Source organism: Melanerpes formicivorus, unplaced genomic scaffold, assembly GCF_026170545.1.
Source record: "Melanerpes formicivorus ecotype bairdi unplaced genomic scaffold, bMelFor1.0.p_v2 SCAF_177, whole genome shotgun sequence".
Classification (NCBI taxonomy): domain Eukaryota; kingdom Metazoa; phylum Chordata; class Aves; order Piciformes; family Picidae; genus Melanerpes; species Melanerpes formicivorus.
In genome coordinates this window covers 578,112-596,598 of record NW_027142529.1, presented here as the reverse complement: position 1 = coordinate 596,598, position 18,487 = coordinate 578,112, and the positions used below count along the sequence as shown (strand labels likewise).

The window sequence follows — 18,487 nt, the reverse complement described above, 5'->3', positions numbered from 1 at the left end:
AGCCTGAGCACCTGAGCCAGTGGGGAAAGGGAGAGGTAATTTGCATCCAGGGATTCAGGATAAAAGGGGAGCTGCGACTCCCAGCAACTTGAGAGACCCCACCAGGGATTGTCCTGTGCACTCCCCCTTTATTCAAATAAAGCTTTACTAAACTCTGTCTCCATTGTGAACAGGAACTTCTAAATCAAGAGAATTTTTTCCTTACAGAAGGGAGCCAGGGCACACATTCTGTACTGGGATGGGACCTTGACTGCAGAGGAAGAGGTCAATATAGTCCAGCTTTTACTGGGATGAGGACATGTGTGTACTTTGAGGGGTTAAAGGGCTGACTCTCTACAGGAAGGGGGTCAGGATCCCAAGGTGCCCAAGCTGCCAGAGCACTCAGGTCTTGCCCCAGCACAGAGGCTCAGTGAGAGAGGGTGGAAGGGAAGAAAGAGCAGCTGAGGACAGCCGAAGCTCTGGGGCTCCCTGTCGCTGCTGCTGTGCTGGGACTCTGCCCCTCCACCTCTGCACACAGGCACTGCCCTGAAGCTCCACAGAAGCCTTAGAGGAGGGAACTCAGAGAAACAACTTCCTGCAGGGTCCTTTATTGTGTTGAACACACAGGGAGCACAGCTCCTCATGTCTGCAGCCTCTGGGTCACAGCAGACAGGCCAAGACTGAATCAGATATGGTCTTGAATGATGATATTTCTGTGGTGTGGTTGGCTGAGATTACCCTCAGCTAACTGGGGTAAATTACCGAAAAAAACCAACAACCCAAACCCAACAACCTCAGAAGTTGGAAGCAAAATGAAAGTTCTATTTACAAAGGGTGAGCAAAACTCCAGAAGTATAAAATGCCATGAAGATGTACAAAATCTTTTGACAGAGATTTACAATTCAAAGCAATACAAGTACCCCCTTGAATTGTTCCAAACCCCCCTGCGTGGCCCAGAGGGGCTGCTCACAAACTCCTTCACCCCTTTCCCTTCCCTATATCTTTGCAGACAAAATGAACCAGCAGAAGGTCAGGAAAGAGACAAGGCAGCAGTGCACAGCAGAGACACAGAGCAAAGAAGTGAACGTCAGAGTGAAGAGTCTGTGCAGCAACCAATGGAATGAACAGAGACACAGCTGTTAGTATTCTGCTGTGGCAAATCCCCAACTACATTTACCTGTCACTCAAAGATCTCCAGAAAGTTTCTGCTCTGGCTTTGCAATTAGAAACTAGGCTAAAGTGCCAGCTCCAAACCATGACACAAGGGAACCACATTCTTACAAGGGAAATACCAGCAGCAGCCAGAGCTCAAGCAGCCAGGCTGGGCCTGCACTGAGTGGCATCAGAACTGCTCTGCAGGAGAAGACAAAGAGTTTATTGCTTCTGAAAGCATCCAGGGATCAGTTTGCTCAGGGCAGCCTTAAGCTCCTGGTTCCTCAGGCTGTAGATGAGAGGGTTGACTGCTGGAGGCACCACTGAGTACAAAACTGACACCACCAGATCCAAGGATGGGGAAGAGATGGAAGAGGGCTTCAAGTAGGCAAAGGTGCCAGGGCCAAGAAAAAGTGAGACCACAGCTAGGTGAGGGAGGCAGGTGGCAAAGGCTTTGTGGCGTCCCTGCTGAGAGGGGATCCTCAGCACTGCCCTGAAGATCTGCACATAGGACACCACAATCAACACAAAACAGACAAAGAATAAATAGGCACTGGCTAGAAGAAGCCAAAGTTCCCTGAGGTAGGATGTGGAACAGGAGAGCTTGAGGATCTGGGGGATTTCACAGAAGAACTGGTCCACAGCATTTCCCTGGCAGAGGGGCAGGGAAAATGTATTGGCTGTGTGAAGCAGAGCATTGAGAGACCCACAGGCCCAGGCAGCTGCTGTGAGGCAGACACAAACTCTGCTGCCCAGGAGGGTCTCATAGTGCAGGGGTCTGCAGATGGCAACGTAGCGATCATAGGACATGGTGGTGAGGAGAAAATACTCTGCTGAAATGAAAAAGAAAAACATAAATAGCTGAGCAGCACATCCTGCATAGGAGATGTCCCTGGTGTCCCTCAGGGAATTGGCCATGGACTTGGGCACAGTGGTGGAGATGCAGCCCAGGTCAGTGAGGGCGAGGTTGAGGAGGAAGAAGTACATGGGGGTGTGGAGGTGGTGGTGCCAGGCTATGGTGGTGGTGATGAGGCCATTGCCCAGCAGGGCAGCCAGGTAGATGGCCAGGAAGAGGCAGAAGTGCAGGAGCTGCATCTGCCTTGTGCCTGGGAATGGCAGGAGGAGGAAGTGGGTGATGGAGCTGCTGTTGGGCATTTGTGCCCTTTGTGCTCAGTGCAGTAGCCAAAAGGCAAAGGCAGTCACAAGTCAATGGAGCACAACCAAAGCCATTTCTCAGCCCCTGATCCAGAGACTTAAGTTTTCTTTTGGAGGACACCTCCCTCCAGCTCTGTTGCTGGACTCATTTGTGCTGACTGAGCATGCAAGGAAGAGCAGAGACTCTGCCTGCTTCCTGCTGCTGAGTCAGTCCTGCTCTGCAGCAGGGGAGTGGTGGAGGCAGCAGCAAGGTCTGGTGTCCACTTTCAGAGGAAAGAGTCCCAAAGCAGAAAGGCTTCTCAGCATCTCCCAGTGCTAAGGAGAGAGGGTAGAAAAAGGCAGTTCCTGAATGTTTTAGGCTTTTGTACTCCAGCTGTCCACATCTCACCCCCAGAGTGGTCATGGCTGTCACAAGTTCTCACACACAGCATTTCTGCTGCCCTCAGGGGGAACAGAGAGAGCAGAGCCCTGCAAGACAAGCGGCTGCCTGTGGCTCAGAGCAGAGTGAGGGGAGCTGCTCTGGCCATGCTGCCACTTCCCCACTTCTCTGGGCTTGTGCCCTGCTGAGCTGGAGGAGATCACACTCCCATGTCCCCCTGAAAAGCCACCAGACCCTGCTGAGAGAAGACGAATTCCCCCACAGACCACTCAGTGTCTCAGCCTCTCTCAAGGTCTCAGCACCACACTTCCAGCCCAGCACACTCAGGGCTCATTGCAACACCCAATGGCATTTCCTCTCCTGTTGCAGCTCTGCCTCTGCTGGAGCTCTGGCTGCAGAGGAGGTGCTTCACACCTTGGAGCCCACGACCCTGAGGGCAGAGGCTTTTCTGGGGGGAAGAAGAGGCCAAGGTCTGTGCTCTGAGGAAGGGTCTGGCCTGGAGGGGATCAGATGGAGATGTCTGAATGCTCCCTCCCACAACATTGCTGGGTTCAGTTTCCTTCCCTGATCAGATCCCTGCTGCCTGGAGGTTCTCACCCTGGCAGGAGTGTGCTGGGTGATGGACTTGCCCTGGTCACAGAGCCCATCCCAGCCCCTGTGCACTCACCTGCAGAAACCTGCTTGTTTACAGGGCACTGGCTGGGAGCATCCTGATGAGTGCAGCCAGGGTGCTGCTGCTGTTGTCCACAGGCAGAGGCTGAGGGCTCTTTAAGAGGCTCCCAGCAGACCTCCTGACCACTCCAAGAAGCACTTCCCCACTTTCATGGACTTTTTCCAACTTGAATGGTCCTTTGTTACTTCTCTTTCTTTCCCCACTTTCCCTTGTCCTCAGAAAAGGAAACTGCAAACACAGACTCAGGAACTCTTCTCTCTTTAGAGCACACTCTACTTGGACCTTGTCCTTGAAACATCTCTTTGGAAGTTCCCTGGTGCTGAGCTGCAGCTGTGAGCAGCCCTGACCCACACAGCAGCCTCTCCAGAGCAGAAGGACCCTGCCCCACCCTGCCCTGCTCTGCACTGCCAGGAGTGGCTCCTGCCACACACAGCTTCTCCCCACAGCCAGCAACAGCTGTGGCTGTGCCAGATTTAGGAGATGCTGCCTGGAACTGCACCTGAACCGCCCTGCACCCACAGCCTCACCATGTCAGTGACTGCAGTGACTTCTCCTCCAGTGAGCTCTCAGCATCCTCCCAGTCCTGACCACCTTGAATCACTCTCTGCCATCTTCATCTCCCTGAGATCCTCTGGCAGTGTCCTCAGCCCTGCTGTGCTGTGCAGAGGAGATGCTCCTGGCCAGAGCTGTCTCTCTGCAGTGATGCCTGCTTCCCAGCAGCACCTTCCAGCCCAGGAGCCTGCCCTGGCTCAGCAGCTCAGGACCAGCCCAAGGCATTTAAAGGAGCCCTCTGCTGGCTTTGGTGCCAAGTCCATGAACCTCAGGGACTGAGAGGAAGCTGATGAAACCTCTCCACAAGTCAAAGTCAGATTCAAACTCTGAAGTTTCTTCTACTCTTAATGGGTCCCAGTGAAGCATACTTGGAAAGGGTCCCCAGGGTCTGGTTAGAGCAGAAGAAGACAGTGGATGCAAGGGAAGCATCACTGGAGGCACTGAAGCATCTCCAGGCTGTGGTGAGAGCAGAGAACTGAGGCAGTGTTAACAGGCCAGGACAAGCAGCTCAAGGTGGCTCTGCTGCTGAGGAAACCTGGAGGGGTTTCATTGATCCAAAGGGCCAAGCCCTGACCCCCAGCCCCTGGCAAGTCAGATCCTGTCCCTCACCTATGGCTCTGGGCTCTGCTGGGTGCAGTGGGGAGTGAGGATGAGCAGCAACCAGGGTAGGACCTTGTCAGGTTTTGCAGTGGTTTGCTTGCAAAGAGACAACTCCTGCTGAAAAAGGAATGAAATGCACCTTTAAAAATAATTTTTATCAGATGCTTTGTGCAATAAAAACCTCTCCAATCAGCTGCAGAAACCATGGCAATAATTAGAGGTTCAGCAGTATTTAATGAGCCCCATGGAGTATTTGGGGCTGATTACATCATCCTCAGGTACTGCCAGGAGACTCTGCCAAGGTACTGCCAAGAAGCCTCTCAAGAAGTCCAAGGCAGAAGAAAACTCCAAAGTACCTTGAAGCACTGATTGGCCTCACTGAGGCATTTTACTGACAAAGGCTACCCAGGGACTCGTTAGAGCAGCTTGTTAGAGGCCAGGATTGCAGGGAGACAAAGGCAAAGTACAGGGGAGGAAAAATTGCCTTTGTTCTAGGAAGCAGAAAGGCCAAGCCCTGACCTGTGCCCTTGGACTAGAAAAACCTCAAAGCCTCAAAGCAAAGTTTCTCCTCACAGGCCTTGGTGGCAGAGGCAACTGCCAGAGCCAAGGGGACAAAGGTCTTGGTCCTGTTGGGCCTCTCAGCCTTGCCAGAGCCCTTGGCCATCCTTACTGCAGCCTCTCCTACACTGTCCCATGCCTTCAACTCTTTCCTTCAATAGCTGGGATGAATGCACAAACAGATTTCAGAAGACAAATTAAGTCTACACAGCCTCTGAAGTGCAAACCCCTCCAAGAACAGCCCTAGCAGAGTGAACAGAAGATGAAGTTTCAGCAAGTGAGGCATATGTAAGATGCCATCTACCAGCACAGGGACAATAAACTACTGGCTAAAAACAGCAAATAGAATCACTAACAGTCTTAGAAATTGGTAGAAGTGTCACAGACTCACAGAAACATTCAGGTTGCAAAAGACTCTCAGGATCACCAAGTCCCATCCAGAACCCTACTCTGCAAGGGTCACTCATGAATCGAATCTCCAAGCACCACATCCAAACCACCTTTAAATACATCCAGGACTGGGGACTCCATCACCTCCCTGGGTAGCACATTCCATTCCCTGATCACTCTTTCAGTGACAAAAAATATTTCATACTGTCCACTCCAAGCCTCCCCTGTTGCAGCTTGAGGCTGTTCCCCCTTGTTCTACTGCTAATTACCTGTGAGAAGAGACCAACATCAGTGCCTCTCCACAATGTCCTTTCAGGCACCTGTAGAGAGCCACGAGGTCTTCCCTCAGCCTCCATCAGTCACTCTTCATCAGAATTTATTCTCCAGGCCGTTCCCCAGCTTCCCTGCCCTCCTCTGCACTGGCTCCAGCATCTCCACATCTCTCTTGGATTGAGGTGCCCAAAACTGGACACCACACTTGAGCTGTGGCCTCACCAGAGCGGAGTACCAAGGGACAATCAGAATACAGTAGATCACATTACTCCTGAGATTCCAGTCACAGCCTTAGACTACTACCCAGCAAGGATGTTTGAAACCAGGATGACACAGGGGTATCAGGCAATACCTTACATCCAATATATATCTGCACATTGGCCACAGCAACCCCATGCAGTGCTACAGGCTGGGGTCAGAGTGGCTGGAGAGCGGCCAGGCAGAGAGGGACCAGGGGGTACTCGGGTACTGCTTCTCAGTCTCTGAGGTTCATGAACTTGCCAACAAGGCCACCAGAGGGCTCCTTTAAATGCCTTGGGCTGGTCCTCTGTTGCTGAGCCAGGCCAGGCTCCTGGGCTGGAGGGAGCTGCTGGCAAGCAGGCAGCGCTGCAGGAGACAGCTCTGGCCAGGAGCAGCTCCTCTGCACAGCACAGCAGGACTGAGGACACTGCCAGAGGATCTCAGGGAGAGGAGGAAAGCAGAGAGAGCTCCAAGTCTGCCTGGACTGGGACGGTGGCTGAGAGGTCACTGGAGAAGAAGTCACTGCAGTCACTAACACAGTGAGGCAAAGCAGCCTTAGACTACTATCCAGCAAGGATGTTTTAAACCAGGATGACAGAGGGGTGTCAGGCAATGCCTAACAGCCAATATGTGACCGGTTTAGGCTACACAGATCGGTAGGTCAGTGAGAATGCAACTTTAAATTTTAGTTTTAGTTTAGTTTGAGTCTCAGTCTGCTTTTCTCAGTCAGTCTGTCTGTTTCAGTCACAGAATCACAGTATCAGCAAGGTTGGAAGAGACCTCAGAGATCATCAAGTCCAACCTATCACCCAAGACCTCATGACTAGACCATGGCACCGAGTGCCACATCCAATCCCCTCTTGAACACATCCAGGGATGCTGACTCCATCTGCCTGGACAACTGCTTCTCTCTCTGTGCTTGGCTGACCTTCAGCTAATGAGATATGAAACTAATTCTTTTGTTTTCTTCCCTTAGCATGGGCTGAACATGAGCCAGCAGTGTGCCCTGGTGGCCAAGAAGGCCAATGGCATCCTGGCCTGCATCAGGAACAGTGTGGCCAGCAGGAGCAGGGAGGTCATTCTGCCCCTGTACACTGTACTGGTTAGGCCACACCTTGAGTCCTGTGTCCAGTTCTGGGCCCTTCAGTTTAGGAAGGATGTTGACTTGCTGGAACATGTCCAGAGAAGAGCAACAAAGTTGGTGAGGGGTTTGGAGCACAGCCCTATGAGAAGACTGAGGGAGCTGGGGTTGCTTAGCCTGGAGAAGAGGAGACTCAGGGGTGATCTTATTGCTGTCTACAACTACCTTAAGGCAGGTTGTAGACAGGCAGAGGTTGGTCTCTTCTCCCAGGCAGCCAGCACCAGAACAAGAGGACACAGTCTTAGGCTGCACCAGGGGAGGTTTAGGCTGGAGGTTAGGAGGAAGTTCTACACAGAGAGAGTGATTGCCCATTGGAATGGGCTGCCCGAGGAGGTGGTGGAGTCACCATCATTGGAGGTGTTCAGGAGGCGACTTGACAGGGTGCTTGGTTGCATGGTTTAGTTTGTTAGGTGGCGTTGGATGATAGGTTGGACGCGATGATCTTGAAGGTCTCTTCCAACCTGGTCTATTCTAGTCTAGTCTATTCTATTCTATCAGATGTACCTCGCCTTATCTTAGACATATAGCACATCTATAATCTCCAATATAATTAACTACTCGTTATCAGGTGTACCTCGCCTTGCCTTAGACGTATAGCACATCCATAACGTCTGGCGAATCAGGGAACGTCACCGGCATAAAGGCAGACAGATTAATCTCACAGAGACTAATCCAATAGCCACCATTAGTGGCACTGACAAACAGGAGCATCTCCACAGTCCTTAAAAGCAAAATGTCTTCTTGGTGGTGCAAGTGAGAGTCATAATGAATAGTTGGTCAAGGCAAACGTTCGGGGTCACCATTTGTAATAGTTTAGATGTTTTAATTACCTCGAGCAATGTTTCCAGGACAGGATGTAAGCAGGCAAAGACATTTATTACGTTGCACAGCAAGGTTCTCTGGTCTATCAGCAGGCACAGGTGTCACATCTCAATTGGTCATTCTCTACTGGCATGCCTGTCATTAAGGTGTTGTGGTGGTTTGAGCCTTAACTGGGGCTTAAAAGCTCAGATGGGGGCAAGGCTGAGAATCCCCTTCCCCAACAGAGAGAGCAAATCCACCAAGAAATAATTTGGGTTCAGCTTGGAAGTAAAGAGGCAAAGGATTTTTCTTTAAACAGTATATATATATATATATTTATGTAACAATGGCAGGCAGGGTTCAGAAGGGTAAGGAACAAGGATGGATGGGAGAAGGAGAGGAAAAGGAAAAACAATTATGAGATACAGAACCAGTCCTTTGCAGAGTGTGGAAGCAGCAGGAAAGAGAGCAATGCCTGCAATTCTCCTCCATCTTATACCCCTGCTGGACAAGGAGGGGGAAGTGGAACAGACCAAGTCAGTTTCCCAGGGGAGGAAACACACCCCCCCAGGGAGGGCAAAAAAACTCTCAGGAGCCCTCCTCCCCTCTTTTTTTCCAGGATGGGCATAGCCCACCACAGGCTGACAATAGGTCAAAACAACAAAACAATGTTTTAACACATCCCACCAAATGCTGCCCAGCTTCTCTCAGAGTCAAAGACAAAACACAGCTCTCTCTAATTTGAGCAAAGGCAAATCTTCCCTATAGTCTTCTCAAGCTATCTGAAAACATCCCTCTTCCCACAACCAACCCTTTTTCCCCCTGCACTTCTTTTTTCTTGGGCACCAACACATTTTTTCTGTGATTTTTTTCTCTCAGGCATCAACCATTTTTTTTCCCTGCAAGTCTTTTTCCTCAGGCACCAACCCTTTTATTCTCTGCTCTTGTTTTCTTTCAGCACCAACACATTTTTCTGTGTACTTCTTTTTTCTTGAGCACCAGCCATTTTTCCCTCTGCTCTTCTTTTCTCTCGAGCACCAACCCTTTTATTCTCTGTGCTCCCTTTTTCTCGTTCACCAACCCTTTTATTCCCTGTGCTTCTGTTCTCTTGGGCACCAACTCTGTTTTCCTCTGTGCTTCTTTTTTCTCACACACCAAACATTTTTTCCTCTACTATTTTTTTTTTCCTCAGGCAGCAACCCTTTTTTCTCTGTGCCTCCTTTTTCTCTGACACCAACCTCTTTATTCCCTGCACTTCTTGTTTCTCAGGCACCCATTGTTTTTATTCTTTCTGTTTCTTTTTGCTCAGCCACCAACCCTTTTTCCCTCTGCACTTCTTTTTTTCTGGAAGGTGTCCAGAGAAGGGCAACAAAGCTGGGGAGGGGTTTGGAGTACAAGCCCTATGAGGAGAAGCTGAGGGAAACTAAGGTTGCTTAGCCTGGAGAAGAGGAGGCTTCCTGTTCTGGTTGCTGCTGTTGGGTTCTGGCTCTCAGGTGCTGGCTCTTTGCTGAGGGGGAGGGCTGCAGGGGTTGAACTCCTGACTGCTGCTGCTGACTGCTGTGCTTCTTTCTGCAAACAGCCTCAGGTCAGTGTGCATTATGGGATCTCCTTTGGATTCAACTCTTTTGATTTTATCTCAAGTCCTTATCTCAACCCAGAGAGTTTTTTGGTTCCTCTGTGTTTTACTTTTCTCTCACTTCTGTTTTGGGGTGGAACAGGCAGCTTAACCTCTTCTCAGCTCTTCCTCCTGTTCCAGCCCAAGCGGAAAGCCAACAGAAGCTTTCTGAGTTCTTCCAAAGATCTCCATCAGCTTCCCCCTACACCCTCCAAAGATGCCAAAAGTCAGTCCTAGGACCATCCAAATCCCAAACACCTAAGATCACCTGAAAGCCCCTGAAGAATGCCTCTGAGATGACCCTCAAGACTCTTCTGAGAACCTCATTTTCCCCTCCCTGAACTGGGCACACAGCTCCACCCCATCCCTTGGGAGCAAATGCCCCCAAAATTTGGGCATTGAGGCAGGAATGTCAGAAATAAAAGCAAACAGACAGGATTTGGGTAACTTTTGGGTTTTATTGACATGATTGGTGAATGTACAGAGAGGTTCTTACCCCAGGGAGACACAAAGCATTGGGGAAGAACCAGACAGACCCTGGCAAAGCCCTGCCCAGCTCCACTGGGAGCTCCAGCTGTGCCGACTCAGCACTGTAATTGTTCTCATTAGCAATAATTGGTGTTCAGAAGGGCAGGAGGTGTTTGTTGCTGCTGGTGTCCCCAGTCCCTGAGAAGGGCAAAGGAAAAAGGGATGATTGTGGTTCTGGAAAGGCCCTCTCAGAGGGGTCACGATTACCCAAGAGATTCTAGGCGGATTTATGCCTCCCCTCTAGTGCAGGCTGCTCTCAGTTGTGGGTGCAGCGGTGATTGCTGAGGGATCGCTTCTTGGTGAAGCTCCTACCGCAATCAGCACAAGTGAATGGCTTCTCACCGGTGTGGGTGCGGCGGTGGCAAATGAGAAATTGGCTCCGGCTAAAGCGTCTGCCACAGTCAGCACAAATGAAAGGTTTCTCACCGGTGTGGGTGCGGTGGTGCTGAGTGAGCGTGCTCCTGCGTCTGAAGGCCTTGCCGCACTCATCACAGCTGAAAGACTTCTCGCCAGTGTGCACACGACGGTGATGTGTGAGGTTTCCCTTCCGGCTGAAGCTCTTGCCGCAGTCGGCACAGCTATACGGCCTCTCACCGCTGTGGATGAGTTGATGCTGGATGAAATCCGTGCTCGTGGTGAAGCTCTTGCCGCACTCAGCACAGGGGAACAGATGCTCTCCAGTGTGGATGCGGCGATGGATGGTGAGCCTGGAGCGACGTTTGAATTTCTTGCCACAGTCCCTGCAGATGAAGGCCTTCTCAGTGCTGTGCACATAGTAGTGCTGGGTGAGAGATGACCTGTGAGTGAAGGTCTTGCCACACTCAGCACAGCTGTATGGCCTCTCACCGGTGTGGGTGCAGCAATGCTGGAGATGCTGAGAGCTCTTGCTGAACCTCTTGCCACAGTCACCACAGACGAAGGGCCGGGGGCCAGGGTCAGGGCAGTGGTGCTTCACCTGCTCTGAGCCAGGTGGGAAGTTCTGCCCACACTCAGGGCACTGATTCAGCTGCTTGGGTGGCACAGAGGGACCTGCTCTGGCTTCATCCTCCTCTGCAAATTCCTTTTCCTCCTCTTCCTCATCACCTTCATCCTCATGGCTATCCTCTTCTCCATACTCATCATCATCATAGTCATCATTCTGCTCAGTATCACCATCCTCCATCTTGTCCTCTACCTTCTCATCCTCCTCTACCTTGGGAATGCAAATGTGCTTCTCCAACTTGATCTCTGGGTGCTGCTTCTCCTCCCAGCTTTTCTCTGGGTCCTTCTGTGAGGCCATACTGCGGGAGGGAGGGGTCACAGCTGTGCAATAGGGAAGATGGGTGCACCTGAGCCCAGGACCTCAAACCCTCAGATCCTGCCTGGGTCATGACACTCCCTGACTCCCAACTCCCAGCTGGAGAAGAGAATGCAGAGGGGACCTCAAACCTTCAGTTTCTGCCACAGTGTGGGCACAGACCTCCGATACCTGTGCTGAGACCCCAGGTTCCTATGATCAGTGCCCTGAGGTACCCTGGGGCTTACAAGTGGTCTTGTCCCACTCTCCTCGAGCCTGGTGGCATTGGCAGGGTGGTTCCCGGCCCAGGCCCTGTCCTTTGATCTCCCCTGGCTCAGACAATGGAGGCAGCAGCACTGAACAAGGAAGACCAAACCACCATCAATCTCCCACCACCCTCCAAATCCCAATCCCAAACACCACCTCCTGACACACAACTAACCCCACAAGCCTAGGGAGTTTCCAAACTCCAATGCCTGATGTGCCTCAGAGCCCCTGGAGGGGTGAAATGAGGTGGGTAGGAGGAGATGGAGGAGTATGGGAGTTACCCTGGGAATCTGGGATGCTGGGGGCTGGGGTCCTGCTGTTGCCCCATTCTGGATTTTTTACCTGCTGGCCTGCTCCAAGGGGCAGATCTGCAAACTCTGCTTGTCCACAGCACACAGGGGCAGGGATGATGGAGAGAGAGGGATACAACTCCTGCCACAAAGAAACAAAGGGCTCAGAGGAGAGCACTGACCTGCAAGGGATGGCTCAGCACTGCCCAGGACCAGGCAGCACAGCTCAGCCTTGCTGGGGGCAGCTCCCAAGCCCAGCAGCACAGCCACAGCACACAGCCAGGGCTGATCAAGATGGGAGGCCTCAACAAGTGCACACTCAGCTCCTTGCCCAGCACACAGCCCCCAGCACACAGCTGCAGGCCAGCACCACAACACAGCTGCCTCCACACAGCCTCTCCCAGGCCTTCCCTAAAGCTTCCTCCCACTGCCTGCCCAGGCCTCTGCTGCCTGCAGCTGCATTTGACAGCACATCTTGCTCTGGCCACAGATCTCCTCCCTAGCCCTAGCCCTATCACACTCACTCTGTGCTCACCTTTGCCCTGAACACACCTCTCTGCTGCTTACTCCCCAAGAGAAGACCACAGCATCCCTCAGGACACACACAAAGGGAGCTTCATGCTTTCTGGAGGTGCATCAAAGGGGGAAGGGACTTGCTCAGCTTCTTGCTAAACCTCTTCAGCCCTCATTGAGATGCTGGAGGAGTCTCTGGCTCCTGCCCAAACCTCACACCTCCAGCACCCTTCACACACCTGCAGCCCAAAGGGACTCACTGGAAAGGGTTTGGCTTCCTTCTCTCCCTGACCATTTCTCTCAGCTTGCTCTTTGCAGTTCCCTGGAGCTGCCACTCCACATCCCCAAGAGAAAATGAGGTTGGATGGGAGGGCACAGTGCCCATGGGCTGTTGTTCATCTCCCAGCTGACACAGGCAGAGCTGCGGCACAATTCACTCCTTTCACCTCCTAAAATGCTGCCAGATTCTGCCATTCCCTGCACACACATTTGCCACCTGGGCCCTGCATCCTCTCCCCTTTTTGGGGGGACAAGGCCTAATTCCTGCCTGACCATCCCCAGGCCTTTCCCTCATTCCCAGCTCATCCATGTCCCTACTACCTTGGCTGTCCCATGGCCCTGTGTCCCCCACCTCCACTGCCACTGCAGCTGGAAGGGTGGAGTGGAAAATGCTGTGGCTGAGGAAGCATCTAAGGAACTGGGCTGAAAGCAGCAGCACAAGAATGGAAGGGGCCTGAGACTAAAGGCTGGGATCAGCTGGAGGGCTGAAAGAACAGCACCAAGCCAAGGGGGGCTTACAGATGAGGGCTGGGGAGGGACCCTGCAGACACCTCAGGCAGGATGTGAGGAGAGGAAGGGGGACAGAGAGGAAGTGAGACCTCAGGTGACTCCTGCCATGGGGGATGGCAGGCCTGTGTGGGCAGGAGCCCTGAGTGCCTGCTTGGGCTGTGCTGGATGTCAGGAGGGGACAGGGGACTGTCCTGAGCCAGGCAGGATTTGGGACTTTGAGCTTCTGGGGTCAGCTGCTGCCAGCACCATTGGAGGTAGGAGCCAGGCAGAGCCTCACAGCTGCTGAACTAAGCCCTCCCACCCCCTGCAGCCTTCACCCTCCATCTCTCCATCCATTGCTCCAGCTCCACTCACTTGCTGCCCTCTCAGAGTCCCCAGGGTCCTACAACATCACCAGGGCTGATCTACACAGCCATCAGGGCCCAACAGAAGCCCCTGGATGAGAGCATGGAAGAGAATCCCTGTGGTGGGTGGAAGGCACTCGGATGTCTTACACCAGAGAGTAGAGACCTTCAGAAGGGACAGCAGAGTCCAGAGGGACACCACAAAGTGTCATCTAGCTTAGTTCATTCCCACAAGGCCTGCACTCACTCTCTATAAAGGAACAGCACAGGATCTCCAACCTCCTTTGCCCTTCCTCTCTGCTCCCAGCAACATCTTCTGGGATCTCTCTCTGCAGAGGAGCTTTGAGGCCTTGGCAATGCTGCCAACTGCGGCCTGCAGCAGCCTGGCTCACCTGGGAGCTGCCTACCAGAATCTGTAACTGCAGCTCTTGGGTATGGGGGGAGGAGGGGCAGAGAGGCATGCGGGAGGGGGAAGGAATTTGGGGCCTGGGGTTCTGGCCTGCTTTGGTGGAGCTCTGGAGGAAGCTTTGGCCTAGGGAGGTTACTTGGCTCCCGTGGCCCAGGCGCACTATGGATTGTTGTGGATTGGATGCTTTGCACTGTAGGATGCAGCTCTGAACAGCACAGCCATGGAAACTGCCCAATTCTATCCAACCCTCTGGCCACAGCTTGGCATCAACTCCTTTCACAAGGCTCAAAGAGAGCTTCTCTGCCTCCTGAAACCTAAGGCAATACCCAGCAGAACAAGTTGGAGGAGCACAAGGGGACAAGCTGCAGAGGGGGCCCAGGGCAACCTCCTGAGCTTCAACAAGAGCAAGGGCAGGGTCCTGCCCCTGGCCTGGCACAATCCTCACAATCAGGACAGGCTGGGGGAGGAGGGGATAGGAAGCAGCCCTGCAGAAAAGGACTGGGGGGGCTGCTGGACAAGAGGCTGGACAGGAACAGACAGGGGGAGCCTGCAGCCCACAAGGCCAAGGGCAGCCTGGGCTGCACCAAAAGCAGCATGGCCAGAGATGGACAGAGGCCATCCTGGCACTTTGCTCTGCTCTGCTGAGACTTCACCTGCAGCACTGCAGCCAGCTCTGGAGCCCTCAACACAGGAAGGACAGGGACCTGATGGAGAGGGCCCAGAGGAGGGACACAAAAATGATCAGGGGCTTGGAGCAGCTCTGCTACCAGGACAGGCTGAGGGAGCTGGGGGTGATCAACCTGGAGAGGAGAAGAGAAGACTCTGGGGAGACCTAAGAGTGACCTTCTGGTACCTGAAGGGGACTACAAGAAGGCTGCAGAGGGACTCTTTGCAAAGCCTGCAGGGACAGCACCAGAGGCAATGGCTTCAAACTAGAGCAGAGCAGATTGAGATTGGAGGTGAGGAACAAGTTCTGCACCAGGAGGCTGCTGGAACACTGCAACAGGTTGCCCAGGGAGGGGCTTGAGGGCCCAGCCCTGGAGAGGTTCAAGGTCAGGCTGGACAGGGCTCTGGGCAACCTGAGCTAGTGCAGGATGTCCCTGCTGACTGCAGAGGGGCTTCGACTGCAGCACCTTTGCAGCTCCCTCCCAACCCAAACCACTCCAGGATTCTAGGAGTCTAAGGGCAGTCTCCAGGAGAGGAGGAAAAAGATGAGGCAGAGGAGGACAAGGAAGAGGACAAGGAGGAGAAGAACCAAAATCCCTTCCAAGCTCCTCCAAACCTCTGCCAAATTCCTGGAAAGCTCTTCCAGCTCTGCAGAGTTCATTCTCAAGAGAGCTGAGGGAGTTGCTAGGCTCAGGGATGTCTTGCACACTCTGCACAAATGCTCCAGAAGCTTTCCAAGTGCCCTCAAAACCAGCAGCACAGCTCTGCTGCCACACAATGCCAGGCTGCAGGGGACCCCAAGGCTCAGCTGCTCCAACCTTGCCAGCTGACACTGGACTGGAAAGGAGCTGGCCCAGCCCCCTGCCAAGCTGAGCCTTCCAACTCTGCCCTGCAGGGCAATCCACCACTGCCCTGGGGAGATGATTCCAATGGCTGACTGGCAGGGAAAAGCTTTTGCCTCTGCAGGGCACTGTGCCACTTCAGCTCAACTCTTGCAGCAGCTCTTTGAGATCTGCCTTTGGAGCATCACAAACACTGAAGCACTGCAGTGCAAAGCAGCTCAGCTTCAACTTCCAACTGGCTAAACTCTCACATTTTAAATTCAAGACAGGGGCCAAGCTCACACCCAGCTGAGTAGCTCACACCCAGCTCCTATGCTCAGAACATCTTCCCAAGCTCAGAACCACATCCTAATCTCAGAGCCAGCCCCCAAGCTCAGGCTGAGATCAACAGTGCAGAACCAGATCCCAAGCTCAGATGCAGCCCCCAGGCTCAGAACAACATTGCAAGGTTTCATAGTTTCATAGTTTCATTCAGGGTTGGAAGGGACCACGAGAATCATCTAGTTCCAACCCCCCTGCCATGGGCAGGGACACCCCACACTAGATCAGGCTGGACAGAGCCTCATCCAGCCTGCTCTTAAACACCCCCAGGGACGGGGCCTCGACCACCTCCCTGGACAACGCATTCCAGGGTTTCACCACTCTCATGGTGAAGAACCTCCTCCTCACATCTAGCCTGAATCTCCCCACCTCCAGCTTCATTCCATTCCCCCTAGTCCTATCACTACCTGAGATCCTGAGAAGTCCTTCCCCAGCCTTCCTGTAGGCCCCTTTCAGATACTGGAAGGCGACAATTAGGTCACCTTGGAGCCTTCTCTTCTGCAGACTGAACAGCCCCAACTCCTTCAGTCTGTCCTCATAGGAGAGGTGCTCCAGCCCTCTGATCATCCTTGTGGCCCTTCTCTGGACACGTTCCAGCACCTCCACATCCCTCTTGTAATAAGGGCTCCAGAACTGGACACAGTACTCCAGGTGGGGTCTCACCAGGGCTGAGTAGAGGGGGAGGATCACCTCCCTCGACCTGCTAGCCACACTTCTCCTGATGCAGCCCAGGATCTGATTGGCTTTGCGGGCTGCAAGTGCACACTGAGAGCTCATGTTGAGCTTTTTGTCCACTAGCACCCCCAAGTCTCTCTCTTCAGGGCTACTTTCCAGCCAGTCACTGCCCCGCCTGTATTTGTGCCTGGGATTGCCTCGACCCAGATGCAGGACCCTGTTCCCCTGTGCTGAGTGCGGCAAGAACTTCACCACGAGTACTGCATTAATACAGCACTGACTCATCCATAATGGTGAGAAACCTTACAGCTGTACCGACTGCGGCAAGAGCTTCACCCAGAGGGGACACCTCACAGAGCACCGGCGTGTGCACGCCGGCGAAAAGTCTTTCAGCTGTGCTGAGTGCGGCCAGGCATTCCGACATTGGGGCACTCTCATTCAGCACCACCGCACCCACACTGGAGAGAAGCCGTTCATCTGTGCTGACTGTGGCAAGAGCTTCAGCCAGAGGGGCACGCTCATTGTTCACCGCCGCACCCACACTGGTGAGAAGCCCTACACCTGTGCAGATTGTGGCAAGAGCTTCCGCCACCAGGGCACGCTCGTTGGTCACCGCTGCACCCATATTGGTGAGAAGCCGTTCACCTGTGGTCACTGTAGGAAGAGCTTCAGCAAGAGGAGCTCTCTCATTTGCCACTGCCGCACCGACACCTGTGAGAAACCTTTCAGTTGTGCGGAGTGAGGTATGAGCTTCACCCAGAAGGGGTACCTCAACAAGCACCGCTGCACCCACAACTGAGAGCAGCCTGCACTGGAGGGGAGGCATAAATCCACCTAGAATCTGTTGGGTAATCGTGACCCCTCTGAGAGGGCCTTTCCAGCACCAAAATCATCCCTTTTTCCTTTGCAATTCTCAGGGACTGGGGATACCAGCAGCAACCAACACCTTCTGCCCTTCTGAACACCAATTATTGCTAATGAGAACAGTTACAGTCCTGAGTCAGCACAGCTGGAGCTCCCAGTGGAGATGGGCAGGGCTTTGCCACGGTCTGTCTGGTTCTTCTCTTATGCTTTGTGTCTCCCTGGGGTAAGAAATCCTCTGTCCGTTGACCAATTGTCTCAATAAAACCCAAAAGTTACCCAAATCCTGTCTGTTTGCTTTTATTTCAGATATCCCTGCCACAATGCCTGAATTTTGGGGGCATTTGCTCCCAAGGGATGGGGTGGAGCTGTGTGCCCAGTTCAGGGAGGGGAAAATGAGGTTCTCAGAGGAGTCTTGAGGAGCATCTCAGAGGCATTCTGCAGGGGCTTTCAGGTGATCTTAGGTGTTTGGCATTTGGATGGTCCTAGGACTGACTCTTGGGATCTTCGGAGGGTGTAGGGGGAAGCTGATGGAGATCTTTGGAAGAACTCAGAAAGCTTCTGTTAGCTTTCCACTCTGGGGCTGGAACAGGTTGAAGAGCTGAGAAGAGGTTAAGCTGCCTGTTCCCCCCCAAAACAGAAGTGAGGGAAAAATAACAGACACAGGAACCAAAAAACCCTCTGGGTTGGGATAAGGACTTGAGATAAGACCAAAAGAGTTGAATCCAAATGAGATCCCATAATGCACACTGACCTGAGGCTGTTTGCAGAAAGAAGCACAGCAGTAAGCAGCAGCAGCCAGGAGTTAAATCCCTTCAGCCCTCCCCCTCAGCAAAGAGCCAGCATTTGAGAGCCAGAACCCAACAGCAGCAAACAGAACAGGAAGCCTCTCATGTTGCCATCTGAACTTCAAGCCCTGTAGTACTTTGCTCCAGCCAGCACTGTCCCTGTGAAGGTGGCATGAGGCAGGATGGAGTAATGGCAGCAAACTTTCAGCTTAACCTTTGATATTCCCAAGCCCTCATTCTGTGCCACCTGCACCATGCCCAGCAGCAATCAGCAGCACACCTCAGGCACTGTCCATTCTCACTCCACAGGAGGTTGCTTTGCAGTACCCAGAGGGCCACCTCTGGGACAATCGAGTCCAGTGACTCCTTCCATGCCTCCAAGTGAAAGCAAACTGTGGCTTGCATCCCAG

The 18,487-nt window shown here is 53.0% G+C and overlaps 3 protein-coding genes across 3 annotated transcripts in view; 1 reads left to right on the top strand and 2 right to left on the bottom strand.

Moving 5' to 3' along the window:
• Positions 1-1,383: 1,383 nt before the first annotated feature.
• Positions 1,384-2,286, bottom strand: LOC137457401 (olfactory receptor 14A16-like; the record flags this gene model as incomplete). The annotated part of the gene is made up of 1 exon (XM_068169297.1): positions 1,384-2,286. A coding segment is annotated over exon 1 (903 nt), but the record flags the coding sequence as incomplete, so codon positions are not given.
• Positions 2,287-10,290: 8,004 nt separating this feature from the next.
• LOC137457385 (endothelial zinc finger protein induced by tumor necrosis factor alpha-like) lies at positions 10,291-12,996 on the bottom strand. Its single transcript, XM_068169285.1, has 3 exons — positions 12,983-12,996; positions 11,922-12,011; positions 10,291-10,776 (listed from the first exon to the last, which is right to left on the bottom strand). The coding sequence occupies exons 1-3, from the start codon at positions 12,994-12,996 to the stop codon at positions 10,293-10,295; spliced, it is 588 nt and encodes a 195-aa protein (XP_068025386.1). The 3' UTR covers positions 10,291-10,292.
• Positions 12,997-16,708: 3,712 nt separating this feature from the next.
• Positions 16,709-18,487, top strand: part of LOC137457384 (zinc finger protein 135-like) — a gene marked incomplete at its 5' end in the record, with an annotated part of 102,039 nt that continues 100,260 nt past the window's right edge. The window contains one exon of the mRNA XM_068169284.1: positions 16,709-17,032. Within this exon, the coding sequence (XP_068025385.1) occupies positions 16,709-17,032 (324 nt within the window). The remainder of the gene's footprint in view (positions 17,033-18,487) is intronic.

What these genes read in the sequence shown, in the direction of transcription:
- LOC137457385 (XM_068169285.1), bottom strand. An exon ending in CCCTTGGAGCAGGCCAGCAG is followed by an intron (nt 10,777 to 11,921) that starts GTAAAAAATCCA and finishes CTTCATCTGCAG; the next exon opens with GGACTGTGGCAAGAAATTCA.